The sequence below is a fragment of the Vanellus vanellus genome (assembly GCF_965231255.1).
Source record: "Vanellus vanellus genome assembly, chromosome: 6".
Lineage (NCBI taxonomy): Eukaryota > Metazoa > Chordata > Aves > Charadriiformes > Charadriidae > Vanellus > Vanellus vanellus.
This window is the reverse complement of record NC_138911.1, coordinates 16657810-16675511: the sequence shown is the minus strand read 5'-3', so window position 1 is coordinate 16675511 and position 17702 is coordinate 16657810. Positions and strand designations below refer to the sequence as shown.

Genomic DNA, 17702 nt, shown 5'->3' with positions numbered 1-17702 from the left:
AGGAAACAACAGTTAAAAATCTAAAGTGTAGTTCTGCTCTGCAGCTCTCAGGGTGGGACTGAAACATAGGCCAGGCCTATCTGTCACCACAGATTACTGAGCACCTTGGTCTATACCAACACATGTTCATGCTTCTGTAGCAGAGACTGTTGAGGCAGAGAGGCCAAGCAGGTACGCCTGGAAGCAAAAGTTCAGCAAGCCCCAAAACATTACAGTTCACAGCAGTCATGAAGCTTTCCTATGGGAACACTAGGAAACAATCAGCTGACAGAAGCACGGGGTGAAAGTCTATGCCAGCATGCGATGAGTATGTCACCTGGCAAAGGATTTTGATTTACATTACTGAAAGGTGTTCTTGGAACAACATCCTGCAACACACTTGGGCACAGCGGGAGCCTTGAAACACAAGTGCGCTGGCAAAGGCCTCCTGTTGACCTGCAGCCCCACACTGCCAAGTCTTCTCTCTCCAGAACACGGCAGGATTTTCCCGTGCAAACTCCGTACCACTCCTGAAGGCTGTAACCCAGTGGATGATGTGCACGACCAGCACAGCCGATGGGCAAACAACATATTACTAATTAACCAGCAGCGACACGACAAGGGCAGGCTACAATACTCAGTGGGGAGACAGGAGCCATCCCTCCTCTACCTAAGACAGCTTTTAGCGAGGTAAACAATCGGGTCAGCCTCATGCCCCGAAAGAAGCCACGTAACAGTACCACAGGGTCGTACCCCCGCCACATCCCAGCCGCTACCGGCCGGCGGTCGATCCCCAGGCTGCGACCGGGCGGGGCTCAGACGACCCCCGAAGAGCAGGCGGAGAGCGCCGGGGGAGGCCGAAGCCCCGGGGATCCCGCTGGCAGCTCGCCCCAGGTGAGCACCGCCTCCGCCGGGCCACGCCGCGGCCCCCCTCAGCCTCCCCTTGCTTTCCCCGGGCGGCATCGGGACAAAGCCCGAACCCCAGCCGCACACCTGCCCGGCCTCCCGCACGCCTCCCCGCGGAGCGGAGGGCGCCGCTGCCACCAGGGCAGCTCCCGGCGCGGGCAGGTGCGGCGACCGGCGGCCACGACGGAATCCCCCCCCCCACCGCCACCGCCTCCCGCGCGCTGCTCCGTCCCCCGCGCCGCGGTCTCACCTCGGCCGGCAGCAGCAACAGCGGCGGCAGCAGCAGGCAGGGCAGGGGTAGGGGCAGCAGCAGCAGCCGCCTCATGGTGACGGAGAGCGCTCCCCGCTGCGCGCACGGCCGCTCAGCCCGACGCCGCCTCCCCCGGAGACATGGCCGGGCTGCGCGCCCCGCACCGCCCGGCGTCCCACCCCTTCGCCGCCCTCACAGGCGGCGGCGCCGCCTCACCCTCCCGCCGCTCCCTCTAGCGCTCCCTCCCTGGAAAGGCGGGTGGAAGCCCTGCGCGGGGCGGAGTGAGGGGGCGAGCGGGACAGCCGGCCGCAGGAGGGCCGGCCCGGTCACCACTCTGCGCCGCGGCTCATCCCCGCCGGCCCCTCGCCCAGGGATTAAATGGCCGTCTTGCGGCGGGCGGGGGGGCTGCGGCTGGCGCTTCCCTGCCTTTACCCCTCCCTCCCGGCATCTGACTTCTCCCCACCCCGCCGCCGGGCCGGGCGAGGAAGTGGCTCCCTCCGAAAGTTTCCCGGCTGCTGTGCACACCCCCGGAGGAAGCGGCGCCGCAGGGTGCGCCCTGCCGCCCGCCCCGGCCTTGGGACAGTGCTGGGGGGCGGGCGATGTGCAGAAAGGTCGGTGGTAAAAAGGAGATAACCCCCGGCCTCGGGAGCCTCTACCGCCTTCCCCTCCACCGGCCGCGGGCCCACATGGCCCCTCGGGGCCCCGGCCGGGTGTAAGGAGCTGCTGAGGCCGGAGGAGGGGCTGGTGGGTTTGCCGCAGTGATCGGCTCCCCTTCTTGCACCACTCATCACCCCCAGCCAGGGCCCCCTCTTCCCCCAGAAGTCCTGTCCCTCTCCAGGCACTGGTTGGGACGTGTTTTATCCATGTCATCAAAAAGGACATGACATCATCAAACGCAATCCCTCTTATAACCTTAACTTACTTCCCAGGCTTAATGCACTGTTTCACATTTCATTCAAGATGACTTGGGTAAAGAAAGAGGAGAGACAGGGTCAGTTTACATAGCATATATTTAATTATGGAAACACTGGCAGTCTTCGTGTTCTCAAAAGTTTTGAACTCACATGTTTGTAATTTCCCTGTCTTTCCTGAGCCCTCAAAACATATGCATAGCATTATGGAAGCAACTATTTCCACAGGAGTTCCTGGGAAGACTCACAAGAGTATGGGTATGTGCATACCTCACTGTTTGGGAGGCTGAGACTTACAGCTGGAGCTAGATAAACAGTGTGGAGACATCCCTTCACATCATTAAATTTGTAGGAAATACATAATTAGTTCAGAAAAGCACGTTAAAATTGTTAGGGTGCATCCAAATAAGGAAATAAATACTATACAAAAACAAACAATAAAACCACATTTTCTACCCTTTCCATTCAGTGCAAAGCACCTGAGAATTGCTTTCCAGCTGAAGATTCCTCCTGGTAAACCACAAACCTACCAGAATTCTCACCAACTTCAGTGAAGTTATACTGAGATAACTTTTGCAGATCAAACCCTACCACTTGGAAATTACAGCTCTGACTTAAAAAAAATAATTCCTTGTTGCAGCTCCCTGTGCCTGGGCAGAGCCCCAGTGGGTCTAAGTTGCCAAACTGAAGTTCCTGGCCAGTCCGGGTTTCACCAGCATCTAAAATGCAATGAACCACCTTCATAGTGTCAGATCAGGGCTACACTGCACAGCTGCACTTGAGCAATCATACTTGGCCATCCTTAGCTCCAACTCAGTAAGAACAGCATAGCTTTTTTTAATTGCATGCCTTTCCAGTACGACAACTTAGTAACTAATCCAGTTACCTCTGAAATTCAGTGGGAATCTCTCCACTGATTTAAGCAGTAATGGCAGCCAGCCCTGAGGGAGGAAATAAATAAAAAAAATGCACTGAGACAGCAAGAAGTGGGATTCTGACCTATTCAAATTTGTAACTATCTTCAAGTTGATGTTGCCATCCCCAGACTCTACATGTCCCTAGACTCTCAAGTTCACTCGTTCCTCTTCTCTTAATAGGCCACATATCCCAACTTAGAAGCAAAGGGGCATTGTATTTCTTAGGCTATGTTAATTCCTTGCTCCACAGAGCAACTGGGCAGCTACATCACTATTACAGGAAGCTAATCTGGTGGGGAAGCCAATAGCTGGTGGGGCTTTTCACATACAATCTACATGGAATTTGTGATTAATTATTTTCTCATGCCACATTTGTGGCTGAATCTTCTCAACTACTTGTATGTCAAGTACCTGAACCAGGAGGGCTATGAAGTTCTGGGAGACAGTCTCATTTCTGGAGCATCCAAAAGAGTAGAGGAGTGTATTAAATTCGCTAGTAGAGATATCTAAGCAGAGTATTTCTAGGACTGTAGTATAAAATTACCTTAATGCATATCTTTAATTATAACCATAACTAGGGCCAGTCATCAGCAAGATTTCTGACGTTGTAGGTTAAACTGGCACAAAGAGAGCATAGGAGGTTTGTTACTGTTTTAGGGTACATCTCTGATTGTTACCAGACCTCAAGGAAAGAATTAAGTCCTTTCCAGAGGCATTTCTTCCGTGCGGGAAGTACACAATCAGGGACATAGCTCTTCCTGCACTGAAGAAGTGAGTTACCAAGATTCATAGACATTTGAATAGGCTCAGATATGCTGAAGATGACGGCCACAAAAAGAAAAAAAAAACAAGCACCAAGAAACATGGGGCACTAAAAGTGTAATTATTTTGTAATGTAAAACAGAAGTGTGATTTCTATTTGATCATTGAAAAAGTAAAACTGGTAGCAATTACTTTTTTTTTTGTATGTACAAATGCTGATGAAATGTTTGTCTCCCCCAGATTGTTTAAAATTCTGGGATGAATGTTGCAAAAAAGCTTTCCTGATTAGATTTTGAGAGCTCTGTGGAGAAAGAATGACACGTGTACCTGATTGCTTCCTTGGATCAATGCCTCTGCTCTTTATAGCATGCTCTGGTTGACTGCTAGCCCTGCAGACCTCAGGCAAGAGCTGGATGGCAAAGAGCTGTGATTCATGCCACAATCAGAGACTTCACATGCTGAAAATGGAAAAGAGAAATTAAAAGCCAAATTTTTTAAAGTCTTCCAGGTGTTAATTGCTCAGCAGCAATAACCATCACAACACAAGTAATTTCCCAGGAATTAGAGGCTCAAGGTTGCATTTCAGGCCACAGGCTCTTCACAGCTTGTTACTAATCTGCTGGAAATTCTCTGGATTACAACTGCTGTCACCTAATTGTTTCTATAGGTAAGTTTTGTTTATTCTACAGGCTTCTATTAATGCTATATGTGTGACAGGATTGTAAAACTGGGTAGGTGTTGCTCCTGGGCTAAGGCTTCTACTATACTTTCATCTGGAATTTAATTTGTGCATCTGAGTCATAAAACCTCTTCAAAAGGAAGCGCCAAAAAGAAGTGTTTCCTCATCCTTATAATCAAGTTTTTGAACAGGAGACGTAAGTTTGAAAGTCGCCTTGGGCACTTGCACGCAAATCCAGGAAGAATGTGCAGGCATATTACTTATGGGTGCTCTAGTTTATACAGTAAGGTATACTACTAATGCTCTGGGCAAAGCGAAAGGGGAGACTGCAAAAGTAGAGCGACCCAAAGCTGTCCAATTTGGAGCAGTTACCCTGGCTGATATTTGTCTTTCACTGAAACTGGCAATTAAATATGTTAAAAAAAACCCCAAAACAATAAAATCGGTATGGCTATATTTAACTGCATACCACAGCCAGCCTTGATCACAATAGTGTATTCTCATTAGTTATTCACAGTTTCATTCATCAGCTCAGTGTGCAGTGTCAGCCAAAAGAGGCATCAAATTGTTGAGCATCATCAGGAAGGGTGTTGAGAACAATGCAGTGAGCATCATTTTGCCAACGAGTGAAAACCAGGTGCACCCACATCCTGACTAATGTGTGCCACACTGCTCTCAGCATTGCAAGAAGGACATAATGGACTGAGGGAAGGTACCAAGAAGGGTAGCTAAAACCATGTGGATTCACGGTGCAGCTGTCTTACCAGGGGAGACTTAAAAAGCCGAGACTTTTCAATTAAGAGAGGAGATGGCTATCTGGAAATAAGATGAATGAAAAACTTGTTCACTAAATCCCACCTAGAACTAGGGATCACTAACACTAATAAGAGATTGGTTTAAGAAATAAAATAAAATGTTTTCTTACATAGCAGGCAATGAATTTGTGGAATATGTAGTCACAGCAGGTTTTAAAGACAAACAGTATAAGCAGTTCCAAAAAGAGGGTAGATAAATTCACGGACAACATGTCCATAAACAGGGAAAAGGCAGAGATGAGCCTACAATGTCCCTAATCAATGATTCCAGATGCTGGGAATGGACGTCAGATAGCAGTCAAGTTTGTTTGCTCTTCCTAAACGGAATCTCCTAATGTCACTGCTGGAGACAGGATACTGGGTTAGATGGATTCATCACTGGTCTGACCAGGTAGGGCATTTCTTAGCTGCCTTCAGTAGCAGTGTCCAAAACAGAGCCTCATTGTACAACATACTGTATAAGCACATAGCAAGAAACAAGTCTGCCAGCATCAGCTTGCTATTTCAGTAAGCAAGACAGGTAAAATTGCAAGGAAAGTATATTTTTCTATTGATATTCATAAGAGAGGAAGCACTCTGGGTTATGAGTTCAGACTGAGGTCTAAAAAGTGCTGTGTGTTTTTGCAAGTCCTCAGATTCAGACTAGATGGGGCCTATGTGAGTCACACAGAATGACAAATGGACTTCTGTCCTGTCCATCATTGCTCAGTGCCCCGAAGCTATGTAAGCCCAAAGCATTCTTTCTGGTTGACATTGCTCTGGTTCTTATTTACACCACTTCTTCTGACCCCAAAAGGGTCCTTCGAGCTTCCATGTACCACTGAACTCTGAGATGAGTCTCCTGGGAACAACTCACAAAGCAGGACTACAGTTCCTTTTACATTGCAACAGAGGAATAAGAGAATAAACTAAATTGTACATGAACATAATGTACAGTGTTGTCCCAGGAACAAATGCAGTTCTACTACTTTGAAAATAACCTTGAAATTAAAAAGATTGACTAAAGGTCTTCATAGTAGAAGGGGTGTCAATCTGCAGGGAGAAATTGAAGAATTTACAGCAAACACTACACTAGTCTCAGCAGCACCTTTGGTAAAAAGCAGAAAGTGGCTAAATACTGCATCTGGGGATAGTTCTACCATTAGAAGTGATGCAGAAAGGTTTCAGATGTTGGATGTGGCCCTAACCTGGCTTCTGCTGGTGCAAGCACTCCACAGCCTGTAACTGCAGGAGCTACTGGCTGGGGACTGCTAACGAGTAAAACAGTGGGGTTTTTTTATTATTTCTCTCATGTTCCTTACAAGGAATTAAAGGTATACTGAGCTGCTGGAAGAGCCATCTTTCAGATGGAGGGTAAAACACGAGCAGGCAGGATATTCAAAGACAACGTATCATTTTTTTACAACAAGAGGAAAGTTAAATTGACTTTTGGTTAAGCCAGGTTTGAGATGGTTTTATTTTGACTAAGGGGGAGGAGAAAGACAGTTTTTATTGTTGCGGTGGGGACTAGCAAAGAGAACAAACTGAAAACAAGCTTTTGTGGGCTTTCTACCCAACTTTCAACAAGACTTCAAAGTGTGATAACTGAAAACTACTTTTGGAGGTGGGTAACACTTTCAGTCAATCTATTATGCTCATTTAGTGGCCAGTTTCCTCTGTGTGGGAAGGCAGGTAGGCGGGAGAATATCTTTTACATAATAATTGAAGGGAAAATATGCATTAAAACCCGACAGACTAACACACTCCAAAGCATCTGCAGCGCCTGAGCTACTTCCAACACAACAGAACATTTTTGTAAGTGACTCAAGTTCAAACAGACACAAGCCTGTTAAACAGGTCATCTTCTCCACAGCAACAAATGGACTCTGTTTCCATGGGGGTAGGAAAGAGGTCATGGTCTTATAGCTTGTCTCACAAATGCAAGGTCCCATGTAATCACTAGGAGTAATGTCATGGATTGCAAAGGGATCTAGCACAATAAATACACATCAGTTTTACTTAGACCTGCAGAAAGGGCAGGAGGAAAGAGATGCTCATATAGGCAGTCTCTACAGGGATTATCAAAGGGCACAGCCATAGCTCAGCTGCCCCACACAGTAGAAAGAGGTCTGAGGTGGCATATAGAACAAGAGGAAGCAGTGACTGGCAGGATTATGGGAAATACCAGAAGAAGCTGGCAGCCTGTGTAGCTAGCAGAAAGATTTCTACTTCTCCACCTGCCAATTTTTTTTTGTTCTTGTCTCCCTGCTCACTAAAGAAATGCATAGATGTTTTTCAGCGTACAAAACTTCAGTGCAATCACTTTCAATTACTATTTAAGTCCCCCAAATATAATCACCATATAATCCAAACAGAATAACAGCAAGCTAATTGCTAAACTTATACTACAAAACAATACAATAGCTGGGTCTTCTCTAGTGAAAGAGGGAAATCACCTGTTCAGTGTAAACTAGCAGGTGTGTATATGACCAGGGACCTCTGTCAAGGGCAGTAGAAAAGGAAGTGGCTGGACAGTTTATGCTGTCCAGAAGTCCCATCTGCCGTGATCTCCTGCAATACATCCTGCTGCCTTCAAGAACTGAAACCTTAAGAAACTTGTCAGCAAAACCAGGTTCTGTGACACCGCTTGCAAAACCACTGATACTTTAACAGCACCAAGATTTCCGCATCAGAGGATTGTCACCTCTAGAGTCACAGATGACTGCTCAAATCCCAAAGTGACAGATGTTCATTAAAGAAGGGACAAATTAAAAGGTTAAAAATTAAACACGTTGAAATCTTTGACAAAATGAATGAGTCTCCTTTTCCCTTTCTTCTGACAGTACAAATCGGGGGGTAGGCAGAATTTGAATGCTGGGCTTTTATAATGTCTTTTGCTTACCCTCCGATTTGTACTGTCAGAAGAACAGGAAAAAAGGATGCAAGATTGCACATCTTCCAAGTGTGATGCATATCAACTATATCAGAAAAGGACCATTTATGGACATCCTAGAAGAGTAATTAGAGTCTTTAGCATCATTTAACTCTTGCTCCATTGTAGACATTGCCCCTAAAAGTGATGTAGACACATCTTCTTGTACCCATTTCACACATGGTACTGAAGCATGGACTATTTTCATAGCAATCTACATTTGGCAATGCTGTAATAAAGTGGGAGAAGCAGTTATTTGAGCAATAAAACTACTGTCTGGAGCACAACTGGCTTGTTTTACATATAACCAGTATTCTCCTGCACAAATACCTGCTTTAAGTTAAATATCTCTTGCTTTTTACAAAGGTATGCAAAAAATGTCAGGAACCAAAGATGAAAAAAGCAAGGAAAAGGTGAGACTGAATGCCTGGAGCATTGGTATCCAGCACCAAGAGACCAAGATCAGCAAGGTATCCTCAGACTCCTCTTGGTGGATATCAGGTCCTGCTTACTGTGCTCAAACCATTGTGAATTTGGATGGTTTCAAGCATCTTGGGCAGTAACACCTAGCAGTTGTGCTTGAAAAGCAAGATGGCAAGAAGGCTAGGAAGACATCTGCCTGGGAAGAAAACAAAAGCTGAGATCAAAAAATGATCAGTTCACATCCCACCTAGCATGGCTGAACTCCCTGGCTCTGAATTTGCATCCCTGCACTTGGTATTCTAATGCCTGGTGATGCGCTCTGATCTTTGTTCATTTACTTGTCCTGTCTGACTGGAAATGATGTTTTGGCAACAACCTGCTATTTACTGTGGCACCACAGCACTAACCATCCTTTATGACATGCTGAGGCTTAGCTGGCCAAATTCTTATGCTGGCCTTTCAACTCTCAATGAGAGCTGAGTGCCTAGCTTGCTTACATCCATTTCAAAAATCCCACATTCTGTTTTTCAATAACTTTTTTTTCAATATCTATTTTTAAAACCTCCCTGCTATCTACCACTTGAACAGTCAGTGCTGTACAGCTTCCTGATGCTGCTGGTAAAAGCTCTTACGCTCACTAAACTCTAGTAAGTGAAATAATAAGATACAAACCAAAAAATGGAGTATTGCTATTACTGTTTCCCCATGTTCTAATACTATGCACTTGCATAAGAACAAAAATGATACAGCAGCAGATTGCTCTTTGGATTAATAGTTTCTGTGTGCAATGCTTCCAGCTGCAATTCCTCAGTTGAACAACAGGCTATTCTGAACAGTACTTCTGCTCCCCAAGAAAATGAGGGTCCAAAAGGCAAGGAAGCCACATCAACAACTAACAATAAACCCTGCAGGAGGTGTAGATCCTTCTGAAAACTGATGGATTAGATTCAACCTGCTTCAACAGATACTTACTGGCAATAGTCCAAGTTAATTTTACAGCTGACAGCTTAAAAAGGCTGGGTAGAATAATATGTTCTCTTAAAATGGAAAACTTCCATATTCCTAAAGATCCTGAACTTCCCAAAGTGCATCTACACAGATATATGCTGTTGCAGCAGCTTTGCAGGATATGAAAACAAGCAATCATTTGTTATTTTCCATACTTATCCTCCTTGCTAATTGCTGCAGAGCAGGGTAACTCCAAAGCAAGCTAGTACAGAAGGGCAATGGCTATACAGACTATATTTTCTGGCAGAGATGACATGAGTTTGTTCTCTCTTTTAGCCCCCATGAGTGACTGGCTAAGGAGCTGTACCTGTCACCTATGTTGCTAGTTGAGAGATTAAACATGTAACTCCTTTCAAGTATATTCTATACATGATTCTACAGCAGTACAGTTACTCGAATTAACTGTATCACTGTAAAAACACTCCTTTTTGGCAAGAAATGCCAAAACAGTGGCCAGGGAGACAGGAAACGGGAAGAGAATAGGGTGAGGGGGAAGCAGATATCAAGAGTATGGCAGAAAATTACTGCCTTATTTCTCCACAAAACTCATACCTCCAGGTGGTACCAAAGCAAGGAAATAAGGAAAGATTTGAAGCAGCTGATGAGGAACAAGTCAAACTGTCCAGAACCTCAATATGAAAGCAGCAAGTCAAAAGCACAGAAACACTGAAACTAGGGTGTTTTTCTTCTTGTTGAAGGAGTATTGCTGCTGCTGCACTATCAGCCTAAGCAGAGGTAGGACTCAATCTGTGGTTGCAAGCACTGCACAAGTGGCCTTTAACACATGGGTTTTCTGTCAGACTGTGCTGTCATCTTCTACAAACCAGACAGTACTGAGGCTTTCTACTAGGACTAAGCTCTTCACTCTCAGTTGCTCGCTTCTTTACTCTAATGTACTCTAATAGGGATATTTAACAACTGATACAAGGGAAAAATCATTGTCATAAGACCATCCTTGCCTGGGGCCCAGGCAAGTGTGTGTCTTGTAGTTTCAGGGTGGCATGTCCTTTTGAGAGATTTCTGATCCCTGCAGCTCAGGAAAGTGGGAGATAATAGAGAATGTGCTTGAGCTTCTTAGTAATTATCAGAGGGAATCATAATGGAGCATTTGCACAATTAATTTGTTTCCTATATCCAGCATACTTAATTAATCTAGGGAATAAAACTGATTATGTTTCTCTTCTAGGAAGCATATTCTTTCTGCACCAGAACTCAATCTTGCCCTTACTACATGGTTTAGTGAGATAAATATGGTTGGGTTTTTTTAATGATTGGTCCCAGCATCAATCTTACTTAGTCTATTAGTCAGTTCTGATTCTACAGGAAGTAGGTATCTCCAGGATGCAGCAATTCTTTGTCTAAAGGGAAAAGATTCAAAATTGAAGTTAAACCCATGAATATGTTGATCTCGGTAACCAAGAGATTCTGATTAATTATCAAAATTTCTTTTTGCTGCTCTCCTTCTGAAGAGGTCCTCGGGCTTTAGCTTGTCCAGGTCTTGAGAGACATGAGGATTAATGTTGATTGCTGTCTACATGCTCCTTAAAAGTTCTGGTTTCCTAAACAAGCCTTATACTTAAGAGAGATCAATTAGATTTTTCTTTACAGGATTTAAGATAGGAAGGTAAACAATCTGCTTAGTTTGGTGCAGTAATTCCTCCCTTTCTTGTAGGAACTGACCTTTCTGGTATGTCTTACTTGATTTTGGGACACTGTATACAAGCATGGGCTGAGGTAGAGGTTGAGGTTTGCTGACAACAGCAAGCTGTGTTGAGCGGTCAACATGCTGTAGGGAGGACTCACAGCTTTTCTTTAAAATGAAATATGATTGGATCCCTCCTGATTGCAGGAGTAAGCCTGGAAATATGATCCAAGAGCTCCCTAAAGAATCATAACACAGAAGGCAGTGTTGGGGAAAGTGGGGGCAAGAACACATGATTTTCAAGTTCATCTCACAATCTCTGAACACCTGGCAGAGCCAGAATGAAAGTCTGCCTTTGAGGAGCTTTTGACACTTTAGAGGCCAGAGACCACATTCAGTCCTTTGTCATCTTTACCTTGGATTGCAAATAGACATTCAAGATGCATAAGGTAAAGAAAGAGCGCCTTGAATTTCTATGTTCCTGCCACTGCTAAAGTCTTTCAGCATCTGAATCTCTGACCCTAAAGGTCTGGCCTGGCTAGACAGTGCTGTTTGGACAAGGAAAGTCTGCTCAGGTGCTTTTAATCATTAAGAAAGTAGTTTTCCAGAAATAGCATGCTGGCTGTTTGCCAGATCTATTTCTTCCAACAGGAAAAGCTAAATGTAAACATCCAGCACTTCATAACGGACCACAGAAATCTCCCTCCAACTGGAGCAGGACTCTGGAAAGACACTGCTATCCTCTCATCTCTTTTACAAAACCCTGGCCTAGCTTATAAGCAGAATTATCCCACATACCTTAGCAGATTGGTATAGGGAGATTCTGAGATATGTTTCACACTGCAGGAGACTGCAGTGCTGAAGAATCTCCTGATTCTTGATGCAGAAGTATTCCTTATAGGCTTGTAAGAGTAGAGCAAACAAGGAGCTGCTGCCATGCAAGCACTTATAAAGCTCCTGGGTACTGCCAAAAGAGACTGGTTCTACCCAGTTGCCTAAAAGTGGTAAAATTGGGCCCACCTGAAACTGATTGAGAAGGAAGGCTGGTGGATATATATATATGTCTGTTCTCTTCTATTCCTTTCTACAGCATTTATTTCTTCTCAAAACCTACTAATATGACTACTGTCACATTTGTCTGAACATCAGAAGAACTTCTTTTTAGTTACACGGCAGTGTGCTTACTGATGACAGAGTTATCTCATGTGTTGTAACATCTCCCAGGCTCCACAGACAACTCTTTAGGGAGTATTTCATCTTCCTTGACCTGTACCTGGGGATGTCTTACAGGAGGCCTCAGGTGCAAATCCAATAGCAAAAAAAAAAAGCATCCCCTAATAACTCTAAGCATGAGACGCATGGGGAGGCAAGAAAGCATGTTTTCTGGGTTCTGCCACACTGGCAGGAAGAAAATGAGACGCAGAATGTAATAGTGAATAAAAAGAATTTCAGTCTTTGCAGTAACTGCCAGGCAGCTCATGGCTCCAATTCTCCCTTTGCAGCCTTGTTCCCCACTGGCACAGCATCTGCGCTCAGTCTTTCAGCATTGAAAGTTCCCTATTTCTGGAACCTGTAGCCAAACTACATGACAGGAGATACATTCTTATTAGTGCTTGTGTTTCTAGTTTGGCAATTTTTGGAAGACATCCAGAGGACATGTTAAAGGACTGTAGGTTGAAATAAGGAAATGGCATGGTTTGATTGCTCAGATGTTACTACTTTACTCTTAATTCCAGCAATGCATAGAGATTACCAGGAGCAAAGTTCCTTTATTGGTAAGTGCTATACAAATCTGTAGGATAACATTTGCAATAAAGAGGTGATGGATAAAATAGGAGACTCAGAGTAAGGAAGTTTTTTACAGATGGCACAGTAAGTGATTAAGTAGCTTGCCCAAGGTTGCAGAAAAAAATTGTGTGAGAGCCAGAAACTGAGACTATGTCTGCTGAGTGATAAAACATGAGTTTACTAATCTGAATTTTTCCTACTCTTTAAATACCAAGGAGCTCGGCTGTCATATAATACTGCTTAAATATAACTGAACTCAGTAAACAGAGAGTGGTTTCATTAGCTTAAAGAAAAGAAGAACTTTATCTTACAGAGGGTGGAAAATAACTTACTTGCAAGAAAGGCAGCAGCCTAGTCTTCTGGGTCAGTGCTGGGCAGTGTCACCATTGTGCTTAGTTCCAAAAGGGAGATGACTCATTAGTGTTGACACTGTCGTGCTGCTGTTGGTCTCTCTTGCACATCTGACTTCCTTGCTTTGAGCAATTTTTACAACTGTACCCATCCTCCACAGTTCTTCAGCTCATTCAAAGTTTCCATAGCCAAACTCATAGGTCTGGAGGGAGCTATATGAAAATATTGCTTATCTGCTACAGGTACAGCTAGTTGCCAAGGGAGGCTTGCAGCTAAATGGTGAATTCCTTGCAATTTACAGCAAAGAGAGGAGGGAAGAGGGTGTCAGGAGGGAATTGCATTGCAGACTTCTGCAGACTGAACCACGAATTTCTCCTCTGGAGACCAGTTGTGAAAAAATAAAGGATCATCTTGCTTCCTCTTCACAGGAGGTCAGGCAAGGCAGAGACCTGGCATCAGCTCCAGCCAGCTGAAATTAGCAAGAATTAGCAAGAAATTCAGTGTCCAAAAAGTAACCTTTATAAATTTTAGGACCCTTGTATGGCACCAAAATAATGTAAAGGAATGCTTCCCAGGAGCACTGTGGAAACATCAGCACTGTCCCATTACACAGTCCTTCATGTCTGCCTACAAGGCAAACAAATAGCTAATTCAGTCACTAAAAGGGATTTGATGCTTCCTGTAGTAGCTCTGGGAATTGAAGAGGTGGTATGACACAGGATGGTAAAGAAAGAAACAAAGCTGGGGCAGAGGGTCCCACTGTGTAGGAAAAAGCCTCCAGTTGGCAGGTGTTTGACTGTTTGCCCTGACTGTCAACCTCTGGTCTGGCAGAGTACTCACAGCTATTTAACTTGCAGCATTTAAGCAGTGTGTTGAAGCAATGTGGCTGCATCTGGCCTTGGAGTGTAACACGCAAACTAAATGCTCTACTACAGTGCTGTCTTGAATTACTTCCCCAAAAATGCAAGAATGAGCCTCTCTGACATTGCCTAGACTAGATTTTTGCTAAAAATTTCCCACCAGTCCACCTCAGCTCTGATGGAGAGATAGCAGCAATGTGGAATCTTGAGCAAAACAGACTTTCAACTTGAATGTCAAAGGTCTGAGTCCATGAGGAAGGATTTTTAGAAGGCCTAAACACATTAGGAACTCAGCATTGATTTTGCACGTTCTAGAAAGAAAATCTGTACCTCAGAATTCATACATGTTTCCAGAAAACTAATTTGACTTTCAAATTAGCACCTGCTCTCCATCTCCAATGGGATTTGCACACATCCAGAATTTATGAAAAAGCAATATATTCCTCTGTAGGAGGCTAAACCTAAACATTTATTAACATAACTTTAGACATTCACATTTGTAAAATGTTGACCTTCCTCTAAAATATTGTTTTACTAACTATTTTTTCTCATTATCTGAAAGTTTTACATGTAGTGCTTTCTAACTATACTAATTGGTTGGGTATAATAATGAAGACTATGTTAAAACAAACCTAGACAAAAAATTATTGAAAATTTGGGTTTGGTTTGGTGGTTCCTGCAGTTTGTCTTTTCATAAAATGGCCTCTTTTGCCTGGGAAAAAAAAATTAAATGCTCTTAGTTTTTGAATGTTGTCCAATGAAAATTTCTGAACATTTTTTTTTCCATTTGAGAACAGAAACATGTCTGCTCCATGCTCCCCTGCCCACAGCTGTTAAAAGATATGTAAAAGCACAGAAAAAAGCCCAACCCAAAACATTAGTTATTAAACTTCCCCCTTCCTCTTATTTTGCAATAACAGTTCAGAAGCATGCAGTTAACTTTTCATCATGAAAACTATTCTCATCTAAGTTGCTAATACACCCATAGAACTGATAAGCTAAGAATATTTCCTGAATCTTTTTTTTTTTAATTTCCACTTAGTATATATTTCCATGCCAAGCAGACGTGTGTTCTCTACCCACTCTGAAATTCATATCCAAAGGCACACTGCCTGCAGAAAGGCAGACTTTAGGAGGCTTTTTTTCTTGTCTATTTTTTCCTATCTCATGCTTTTCCTGGTTATGGAAAGTTGTTCAAGACTCTGATCACTCAGAGTGCTCTGAAAGAACTTTTATTAGTAACAACCAAAGCTAATAGGCGAAGGCAGCACATAAGAGGTTTCTTCTTTTAACATCAGGATCCCTAAACAAAGGGATTTATTGATCTTCTAAACTCTAATGCTGAGCACTCAGCTTTCTATATTTTGCCTACAAAAGCTGCTCTAACTTTCCGTCAGGAAAATTATGCCAGGCTGACTTTATAAAGCACTCTGAAAAAGGTCGGAGCTCTTATGAAAACTGGAAATTCCATGGCTATTCTTAATACTCTTATAAATATTAATATTCTATGATTAATATTCTGTTAAGAATATTCTGTATTATCTTCCTCTGTGAGGTTTATTGAAGTAGTGTTAAGCAGATCTTTACTACATAAGCACACTTTGGTAGTGGCATGTAGAAAACTTTGAGCACCCGACACCCATACCACTTGTCACAGGACTCCAAGAGGACCTCAGTGAGTCGTAGCTCTCTTTCTGCCTGAGGGGCAACTCTGCTGCTCTTCAGTCTCATGCACATTGCTAGTGTTGGCCTTGCTTGTGTAAACCGTCCACCTGTTGAATCTCTGCATTTAAGCACCAAGCCAGCTAGCTTTGCTAGCCCAAGCACCATGTTTTGCCACACTAGTGCTGTGTTGCTTGGGTCTTGAGAAGTTCGGTAGGACTGGCCACACTGGAACTCAGCCGGGTGAATGGTGACTGCTCTGCTACTGTGGCAGATGCTCGTGTTATGGAGGAAGTGAGACCTGATAGATGATGTCAAATCTCCCGTTAACCCACTGTCTTGTAAATGACAGTGGCCAATAGCAGAAGTCTATGGAATAAAAGGACAAGAGAATAACAGCATGCTAAGCATGTAGTAATGCTTTCCCAGGGTATTATCTCCGGCAGGTTTTCTCCAGCATCCAACAATCTGAAACTCAGAACTCTGGGATGTAAAGATACAGGAATTTTTAGCGCATCTATGTGGTTAGACCCTGACATTGATGCTTTTTGTGGGAAAGAACACAATTCATCAAGAATCAAAATACAGATGTTTCTTTCTTCAAAAGTTAATTCAGACTTATAAACACCAGAATAGTTTGATGGAAGCCTGGAGAATTTTATGGGAAAAGAAATTAAAAAGCAAGAAAGAGGGAACTTCCCAGCTTGCCCTGGTCTCATATTCCGTTGTCTGCACCCCACCCATTTGACTCTGTTGAGCTAAATTGGTATCAGTGATATGGTAAACTGCAAACTAGGTGAGGTTATGCCAGTGGTACTACAGTTTTAGATAAATCACTTTCAGAGGAGCAAGAGGAAGGACTAGGAAGACCTTTGTAATGTGCACAAGTAAATCAGTGCTTTTATGGCCTGGTGACTGGAAGCCCTACACATGTTTCAGTTGATAAGGCAATCACAAGGCTTTCATTCTCATCTGAATAAGAATATTTAATCTTTGCAGCTAAGTCCCATGTGCTAAATTAAATTTCCTGCCAGCTCAGCAAACAGTTTTGATACTTTGAACTGCATTGTACATGTTTCCCTTTCATCACAGGATGCATTCTGCCTCAGCATCAACAGCCAAGAGGAGAAATACCACTTAAGCCAGGGAGCTACATCTGCTTCAGCACAAGTATCCATATACTGCAGTCGGTGAGCTGTGGTATTCAGAACCACGATCAAACAGCAGGCAGCTGGGGTGGGATTCAGATGACCAGGCAGAGGTACCTGCAGTGGGGTATGTCTGAACTAGTCACTGCAGGCTCCTTTAACTGTCCACGAAGATAAAAGGCTACTTGGTTGGCACAGTGCACCTCATCTGATGCATGCAGTTGGGCAGACAGCATCCTAAAAGTGCATCTTTCTCTGTGCTGATTTTTAAGGCTGTACAGAGAATTAGCTCAGATGTAGACAGCCACATTGCAAATCTCAGGAAGGAAGAATCGACTTTCAGTTCCCTCCCAGTTCTAGGCTAATAAAAGTCTTTGCCACAGTAGTTTTGGGGAGGCTTCTCTATTCCCCCTGCTGCAACTCACTTATCTTTGAGTGTGTTTCAAAATGCTTCATACTTATAGGCTAAATTTTGCATCTTCTTTCAAGAGTTGCCTAAAAACCTAAAGCAGAGGAATTTTGTCTTATTTTTCTTTCAATGCAAGAGATGGAAGAGGGGGAGCAACTGATGGCATTATTGAAAGAGCAGAGTTTTTTTCACATCATAAATTCTCAACAAGTTTAAAACATTGCATCTTGGTAAAGTTCACCAAATACTTGTGCTGATTTTGTAAACAAAGTTTTAACTGT

The 17702-nt window shown here is 43.6% G+C and overlaps 1 protein-coding gene across 1 annotated transcript in view; it reads right to left on the bottom strand.

Annotated features, from left to right (window-relative positions):
• Positions 1-1210, bottom strand: part of PTPRJ (protein tyrosine phosphatase receptor type J) — a gene marked incomplete at its 5' end in the record, with an annotated part of 81546 nt that extends 80336 nt beyond the window's left edge. The window contains one exon of the mRNA XM_082485004.1: positions 1136-1210. Within this exon, the coding sequence (XP_082341130.1) occupies positions 1136-1210 (75 nt within the window). The remainder of the gene's footprint in view (positions 1-1135) is intronic.
• Between the last annotated feature and the right edge of the window lie 16492 nt (positions 1211-17702).